Source organism: Abrus precatorius, unplaced genomic scaffold (assembly GCF_003935025.1).
Source record: "Abrus precatorius isolate BTA unplaced genomic scaffold, Abrus_2018 Scaffold10, whole genome shotgun sequence".
Taxonomy (NCBI): Eukaryota; Viridiplantae; Streptophyta; class Magnoliopsida; order Fabales; family Fabaceae; genus Abrus; species Abrus precatorius.
The window spans coordinates 1,715,353-1,724,727 of record NW_020874292.1 but is presented as its reverse complement, the minus strand read 5'-3'; the positions used below and the strand labels follow the sequence as shown (position 1 = coordinate 1,724,727).

Below are 9,375 nucleotides of genomic sequence, written 5' to 3'. Positions count from 1 at the left end.
TCTAGATGGAGTATAAAGCAAGTGTTAGATGTTTTTAAATGTGCGCCTTTGGTGTATATTATTAAAAAAAACATAAGATTCAATAGATTAACAATTACACCTTAACATAAAATATCATAAATTTTAATAAAATTTAAATATTTATTAATTTATTGTTTTTCCTAGATTAATTGACATATACTATAGTACTATTAACGTTAATTTACTCGTTAGATTTATAATTTCATAATTTAAAAATATTTTTGAAGAGAAAACGATGTGAAGTTCATTATGGTGGACATGTTTATTTCGTGGTGTCCTGTGGGTGAGGTAGGCATGCACAGTAACGTAAAGTATCAAACTGTAGCTTAAAGCTATTTGAATTTGGGTCATCGTCCAAGCCCAAAACACTACATAACCAATATTGTTTTCAAGAGCAACTCGAATTTGTTTAGCTTTTAATAAGTGAGTATATTTTAATTTAGAATATTTTATTGCATAACATCACAGTATTGCCTTAATATAATTTATTTATTTTATAATTGTCGTTAAGCTTTTAATTAATTCTAAATTTATGATTGTTAATATATATATAACCATCACGACCAAACCAAAAAAGTAATATAATCATGAACAAAGAGAAAAATTTAATCTGTACATGTTTTTTTTTTTTTACCTTTTTTTTAATTTTTTTTGTAATTACTCTCAATTTTATGATCCACGTCTTTTTCAATATTTATATAAAATGAAATTATCATTTTTATTTATTTTTAAATGTTAATTAATAATCAACTTTTTTTTTTATCAATATTAGTTCGGCTGTTACTACTAAAATATTTTTCTATCAATTATACTGGTTTTAATTTAAAAAAATAAAAATGCATGTAATTATATTTCCTATCAATTGAATGAATGTTGATAAACTATTTTTAATTTATATTTTATTTGTAGTTATAAATGCTTATACACAATACTTGTTAGTTTTTAAACAAATTTTCACTACACATATTAATGGAAAACATCTAAATTAGAAGTACATTGTAAAGTTGAAATATTATTTAAAAGGTTTTGGGAAAAAATGCTTTAATAAAATTAATAATATTTTATAAGAGATTTTATTACTATTTGTTTTAGACAAGAGTTTTGATGTTCTTAATATCTCATGGCTAATATTTATGTGATACTCGTCTGGACTAAAAAAATTATTACATTTATATGTTTAGAAAATATTGAATTGAATATTAATCACTAATTATTAGAAAATACTTACATTTTTCTTAAATCTTAATTTTTTTTAAAATCGCCGCTGAAGAATTCGAAGTCCCTCCTCAAACCAGCTCTATTATCACCAATGGTAACTATTTTATTGGATAAATCCATTTTTTTTCTTTTTTGATTTGTCAGTGATGTTCATGTTGCAAGTTTAAGGTTTTTCAGCGTTTTTTTTTTTTTTTTTTTTTTTTTTTTTTGTGATTTGGTATTTGTGTTTTGGTTGTGTGGCGATGGATACTGAATAAATGGTGTGTGCCTTTCGCTAATATCTCATGCTTTTCCTTTCTGGCCTTTAGGGGATTAAAAATGCTTAGCTACACCCATACCTGTTTCTGGGTAAAAGAACTTTTCCGTTAATTTTATTAGTGTCGCGAATATGAAATAAGGTTTAAATAGGAGAACATTTATATAATTATCAGTGAAAACAACAAATGAAAGTGTTGAACCAAACCCCCCTTGTGCTTTGTTATGTGGATTAGAATAAGTTGAATCAAGCGATCTTTAGGTTGTTTATTATATTCTCTAGTTAATTTGCTGGTAACGATTGTCAAAATTCACATGATTTGTGGTAGCATCATAGTGATGGGATATCTGAGCACTGCATCCTCAACTCAGCTGTGTTACCCTCTTAGATCTTAAATTACAGTGTAAATGGGGGATCTTCCCCCTTCAAAAAGTGTAAAGTTCAAGTGGATTGAGATTTAATTGGGGCTGGTTGACAAATTAATTATTTGAACTGACATAGTGAGCTCATTATATGTTGTGACTTTGGCATTTGACGGCCCTAAAAGTGTAATACTTTCCACTAAGAAGGAAAAGGAATACGGGAAAGGTGAGCTAGTAAGGCACCGATACTAACATCGATCCAATGAATGCAAAACTAGAAAATTTAATATATTATTGTCTGTCATTAATTCAGTATGAAAGCCTATTTATTTTAGTAATATCCATCTTAGATTTGCTACATTCTTATTTATTGCTTTGTATACATGCAGATGATGTTGGCATAAATCCTAAAGAATGCAGTAAGTTTCTTTTTCATCATTCATGTTCCAATCCCAAAACTAAAAAGACGCGAGTTTGCATCACAATTTTGAAGGTCATGACCATCATTTACTTGGTTGATGCAGGTGAACGCCAAGGATTGTGATACTGTTGTAGCAGGAATACAATTTGGTTTAATGGGGTGTCTGATTACTGTCTCTACTTTTGCTGCTGAGTTTAATGCAATGAGAGAAAGTAATCATCCTTGGAGAGCATACGCATATGCTATTATTACAGTTTGTGTCATTCGCTTTAGGAATCTTAATATACTGCATACCTGTTTGGACAAAAGGTTTTGACATTAACACACAGAAAATAGACAAGGCAAAATCTTGTTTTGGTACTTAATGTGGTTGAACCTTAGAGGTTTCATGACAATCTCCTAATCTTGAAGATAATGAATTTTCTTACAGCGAAGGAGTTAACAATTCAGAGAAATAATGCATTTACTACTCTAAAAGGAGATTGACCTGTCAATGTTGAGATTGGTTGTAAAAGCGAAGTTTTAAGCTGATGGATCCTTGATAAATATTTATGAGCTCACAAAGTTCTTATTAATATAGATGTAATGTTCCGAGGTATAAAAAATGATCACCGGATGCTGGTTTTACTTTTGTATTTACACTGTTATTGGCTTGGGAGTTCAAGGTCGCGCACAGTTCCTAAAAACTTTCACCAAAGTCACAATGGAAAGTAAACGTGCGGATATTATTTTGAGCACGAATAAATCCATATATTAATTCTTAAAATTGTGAGTGTTAATTATTTTGGTTTCATACTTTTGAAAATTCTCATCATCACCAATAAAAAAAATTGTTAACTATTTAACTTTAGCAAATTTAACAACTTGTCGAGGTTAAGCTAAATTTTATACTAAATTTAATTTATTTAAATATTTTAAAATTTAAATTTAATTAATTATTTATTATGAACTTTTTATTAAATTTAATTTTTTTTAAATTTATTTTAATTTATTAATCTTTTTAATGACTTATTTTATATTAAAATCTTTAATAATCCATTACACCTTCAAACAGTCAAATCATCTAAAAAAGTATATATCTATAAAAACTATAAACTTATATTAAAATAAGTTATAAAAAATAGTTTAATACTTTGAATATTTGTAAAAAAGTTACATATTTTTATTTTTAAACTACATATTTGATTTAAATAAGTAAATACTAAACATACAACAAACATTATTAAATGAACATCAATCTATAAATTATTAAGCAAATCTAATAGCATAAAATTTTATACCTTAATTCAACAAACATAATACAACTAAATATATTTTAGACATAAAATTAGTAAATACATCAAATAAAAATTTAAAATACACAAATAAAATATTTTTTTCAAAATAAAGTATGAAAATATTAATAAAAAAGATGCATCAAACAACATTAATGCAAAAATTTTTAGCAAGAGAGTATGTAAGAAGGATACTCTTAATCTCAATAAAAAAAAGATTAATATTTCTAATTTAATATTTTTTTTTAAAAAAATAAATTTATTTAATATAACATTATAATTTTTAAATAAAATTATTTAATATATTATTATAAATGTTATAAGTATTAAATTATATCATTCTATTATACTTTTTCTTTAAATCTGCCAGTTAAGTTAGGTTAAATTTTAGAAAAGTTAGATTATAAGCTTTTATCATAAAATGTTAAATATTTGTACATTAAAGTTACAGACTTTGTAATTGATAAGATATTCCTACGATAAACTTTTACAATTTTTTACAATAATAAGAAAAGATTAAAAGTGTGAGAATAAATCAATTACATAGCATTACATTATCACGTTAATATTATTATATATCAATACACAGGTTAAAGACTATATATATATATATATAATCATCTTAAAAAATTAGACTAAATAGAAAAATCTAATATGTACATGTATTTTTTATTTTTTTTGGTAATTGCTCTCAATTTTATGATCCATTTTTTTTAATATCTATGTCTAAATAAAATTAGTGTTTTCTATTTTTTTATTTAATTATTAATCAAGGTTTTTTTATCAATATTATACATAATGATAAATCAATATTCGTTGTTACCACTAAGAAGTTTTTCTATCAATTATACTAGTTTTAATTAAAAAATTAAATAAAAATGCATGTAATTATATCTTTCTATCAATTAATTAATGTTGATAAGCTATTTTAATTTGTTTTATTTGTAGTAATAAATGCCTATACACAATACTTGTTAGTTTTTAAACAAATTTTCAGTACATATATTAATTGAAAACATCTAAATTAAAAGTAAAATGTATAGTTGAAATTTTATTTAAAAAGGTCTTCTGAAAAAAATGCTTTAATAAAATTAATAATATTACATAAAATGATTTCATTACTATTTATTTTAGACAGAGTTGCAAAAAAAAAAAAAAAGTTTTAAAAGAGAAGGAAGGAGAAGAAAAATTTTAAATTTTAAATAAATATATTTAAAATTAATATTTTTTAAAATTAAAAATATAAATTGATATATTAATCTAAATTTAATATATTAATCATATATTTATCATTATAAATTATATGTAATTCTTTTAATGTAAAATTTAAAAATATACTCTTCCTTTCTTTCACTTTAAATCCCTTTCCCAAACATACTTATAATGTTTTATATCTAACATTTAAATGTTACTCGTCTGGACTAACAAAATAATCGCATTTATATTTTTAAAAAATATTGAACTAAATATTAATCATTAATTATTAGAAAATACTGATAAATTTAAAAAAACAGGAGTAACAAAAAAAATCTACACAAGTTAATTGAAATAAAAGAAAATGAACTATATTTTCTTAACATAGTTATTAAAAATATCGTTGTTCATGTATAAGATTTCATAGAATTTTGATAGAATGCAACAACTTTTCATAAAATACATTTATATCATAATAACGTATAAAAAACAAATATATCATTAAAAGCATAAATTAGATAGTAATGAATATTCTAATTTAAACATAATTTTTAAATTTTAGTCCTTAAAAATATGTGTTAATTTTTTTTTGAAGAATTATCACATAATAATTTCATTTGACTCAATTTAAAGCCATCACCCATAACAGTCTGTCGTTTGAACATAAACGACAATTGCGTCAGAACTCCGCTGAGGAGTATAATCTGGGACAGGAGTGAGGACAACCTTGTTGGGAGAGAAGAAGTTGGAAAATGGCGGGTGGTGGAAAGGTGTCGTTCAAAGTGACACTCACCTCCGATCCGAAGTTACCCTTCAAAGTGTATTTCTCTTAAATCTCAATTTATTTTTATTCTCTAATCTCTTTTTATCCCTAATCTCAATTTTCTTAATTTCTTTCAGATTTAGCGTTCCAGAGGCTGCACCTTTTACGGCCGTTCTCAAATTCGCCGCCGAAGAATTCAAAGTCCCTCCGCAAACCAGCGCTATTATCACCAACGGTAACTGTTTCATCGGATAGATCCATTTTTCTTTTTTGATTTGTCAGTGATGTGCATGTTGCAAGTTTTAGGATATTCAGCTTTTTTTTGTTGTGATTTGGGAATCTGGTTTTGGTTGTGTGGTGGTGGATACTGAATAAATGGTGTATGCCTTTCGCTAATATCCCATGCTTTTCCTTTCTGGCCTTTGGGGGATTAAAATTGCCTAGCTACACCCATACCTGTTTTTGGGTATTCTTTTTTTTTTTGTTAATTATATTAGTGTCATGTATGTGAAATAAGGTTTAAATAGGAGAACATTTTTATAATTATCAGTGAAAACAACAAATGGAAGTGTTGAACCAAACTCCCCCTTGAGTATTAGTTATCTGTGCTCATCCCTTGTGTTAAGCCATGGATGAACAGTTATCTGTGTTCATCCCCGAAAATGGCAGTTTGTGTTGATTTGGTTTCTGATTTGGTTTCATAAAGTTTGTACATATATAATTTAGTATTCAAATCTGTTAACTGCTGGACAATTTAGTCCTTGAATCTATCAATTTCGTGAGATTTTGCAAAATTGGCCAACTGATTTGTCTTAAAATTGACAAATTCGGGGACAAAATTGTATACAATATACTTGCAAACTTTTAGGTACCAAATCAACAAAGTTACGGAAGGAATTGAGGGAATGGCCGGTTTTATACCATTCTGGGTTTTGAATGCACCTGAAAACAACACGATTATTAGATAAGTCAAAACTCTGTGCATCTAATCTCTGAAATGTTTGGCCCATTCATACTCTTGTATTCTTCTCTCTTAATTTAGGGGTTGGCTCCTTTACAGGATAAGTAGTGTCTGGCTTGCTCCTTTAGCACAGTTTTGAAGTTTTTTCTTTTTCTTTGTTTTTGACATTTGTTACAGTCATTTAATGCATATTTGTAAACTAAGATATTCTTTGAAATGTGCAATCCTCATAATATTCTAAATTTTGTTGTTGGAATTTAGTTGGTAACACCTTCTTTCTGCTGTGTTATGTGGATTAGAATAAGTTGAATCAAGTGGTCTTTAGGTTGTTTATTATATTCTCTAGTTAATTTGCTGGTAACGATTGTCAAAATTCACATGATTTGTGGTAGCATCATAGTGATGGGATATCTGAGCACTGCATCTTCAACTCAGCTGTGTTACCCTCTTAGATCTTAAATTACAGTGTAAATGGGGGATCTACCCCCTTCAAAAAGTGTAAAGTTCAAGTGGATTGAGATTTTATTGGGGCTGGTTGACAAATTAATTATTTGAACTGACATAGTGAGCTCATTATATGTTGTGACTTTGGCATTGGAAGGCCCTAAAATGGCAATACTTGCCATTAAGAAGGAAAAGGAATATGGGAAAGGTAAGCTAGTAAGGCACCGGTACTAACATCGATCCAATGAATGCAAAACTAGAAAATTTAAGAGTATTTTCATTATGTATATTATTGTCTGTCATTAATTCAGTATGAAAGCCTATTTGTGTTAGTAATATCCATCTTAGATTTGCTACATTCATATTTATTTCTTTGTATACATGCAGATGGTGTTGGCATAAATCCCCAGCAGAGTGCAGGTATGGCAATGCTTTATCATCTGTTTCTTTAACTTACCACTGTGTTTCAAGAATCATCATATTTTCATCTTCAAATATGATCTACCATCACAATTTTCTCCTTAATATCTTTAAAAATTATTAGACAAGGCAAAAATAAAAGTGTTACCCAAACATTTGGAATGTTATTCTGATTAAACTTAATGATATACTTGAAATGGTTGTGTTAAGATTGCTTGATTCGCATGGTTTGGAGTTGCAACCATGGACTTATGACATTGAATAATATTATATAATAGAGGTTGATGATAGTTGTTATCTTTCATTTAAAAAGCTGTATATTTCATTTCTTCAGGTAATGTCTTCCTTAAGCATGGTTCAGAATTGCGCCTGATTCCGCGTGATAGGGTTGGTGCTTCTTAGATGATATGGGGCGTCTGAGTGAAATATTCACTCATTTTACTGTATGTGGACTCTTGTAGGTCATAGTAATTAGTAAACAATAAATACCATTGTTACTGATTTCATACAATTGAAATCAACGGTGTCCTTAACCGATAAGTATTTTTCAATTATATAAATTTTTGAAATATGGACTTAACTGCTATAATTCGTCAGCTTTAAATTTAAGGTAGCTCATTCCGTTGAATACTTCCAAGCGCCACCCATCTTCTGAAGAAAACATAGCAAAACTGTGGTGGAATTTGAGATAAATCAGATCTGTTATATGTACGATCTTATCGGTTGTTGAATCCCCAGGCAGTGCCTATTACTAGTTCATTGTTTGGCATTTTAGAGATTGGCTTTCATAAATAAGGAATTTGAGGAAAGCCTGTTACTAGATTTAAGGCTATTGATTAGGGGGCCCGCAACGCAAATTCATGGGAAAGTAGAGTTTTTAGTCAAGACAAAATCAACCTGCACACAAAAATGGTATGCATAATAATAGGAACCCGATTTATAATGAGCTTCATTTTGACTTCTCAGAGGGAAGGTTTTGCCACTAATCCAGAGTGAGACTTGTAAAACAGGAGGAAAAAAATACTATGATTCTAAAATTAGTGTATTTTTTGGCATGAAGAAAAAATTACTTTCATAATGTGACATCTCTAGATATATACAGGGGGTTTGGGTCCCCATATCTTATGATTGCTAATAGTGAAGTCTATTTTTCCCATTATTTTATTATGTGCTTTTTGTCCATAAAAAATACAATGCTCAAGTTAGGAACAAAATTAGGAGTATTTTGATACTAAAAAAAATATTTAATGATATGACGTTTCCAGGTATTGGTATTTAGGGTTCATAATTGCTACTAACCAAACAGCTCTATTAGCTCATGTACATGTGATTTTGTTATGAAATTTTGTTCTAATTTAACTAAGTTAGATTCATCACATCTTTTTTTCTTTTGGTCGTAACATTCATCTTATGTTTGATCAAGGAATTTTATGTGCAAACACTTAAAAAGATAAAGGATTAATAAGTTGGGTCATGACCCAATTTTTGAGGGAGCTTAAATGGGCGAGATACAAGTTAAAAGGTGGTTTGGAAAGAAAATACTCCTATGTGAAATAAAAATCTGACCTCACTTGCATGAAAAAAGTTTTGTATGGATAATTTAAATCTATTTTATTATGTCACCTGTATAAATTTTATAAATTATAAAAAAATTGACACATATGAAAATATAAGTTATAAAATTACACTATGTCAAACTACCTAATAATTATTTTAAGTGACACTTTACTTAAATAAAAGTAACGATAAAAATAATATTTTATTAATTACAATGCAAAGATAACTATGGTCATGAAAAAATATTTTCTTAAGTACAATGTGAAGATAACTATGGTCTAATTTGAATTATCTTCTAAGTTGTGGAGGACTTTAATGAAATAAGTATTTTATTAATAATTAACAAAAAATAAATTTATAAATTTATATATATTAAAAAAATAATTGAAACACATAAGTTAATTTATGTAAAAAAATGTATCAAAGCAAACTCTATAAATGTTCCCATGACGCAAGTACGTAGATATTAGTACAGTGCATGTGT

At 27.4% G+C, this 9,375-nt stretch overlaps 1 protein-coding gene across 2 annotated transcripts; it reads left to right on the top strand.

Moving 5' to 3' along the window:
• Window positions 1–5,416: 5,416 nt before the first annotated feature.
• On the top strand, window positions 5,417–7,904 carry LOC113852627 (ubiquitin-fold modifier 1-like). Of its 2 annotated transcripts, XM_027482944.1 has the most exons (4): window positions 5,417–5,566; window positions 5,647–5,744; window positions 7,302–7,334; window positions 7,669–7,895. In XM_027482944.1, exons 1-4 carry the CDS (start codon window positions 5,499–5,501, stop codon window positions 7,734–7,736), a joined length of 267 nt encoding a protein of 88 aa, XP_027338745.1. In that variant the 5' UTR covers window positions 5,417–5,498; the 3' UTR covers window positions 7,737–7,895. The 2 variants fall into 2 exon arrangements, with proteins under 2 accessions (XP_027338745.1, XP_027338746.1); XM_027482945.1 differs by lacking the exon at window positions 7,302–7,334 and having other exon boundaries at window positions 7,669–7,904.
• Window positions 7,905–9,375: the final 1,471 nt, after the last annotated feature.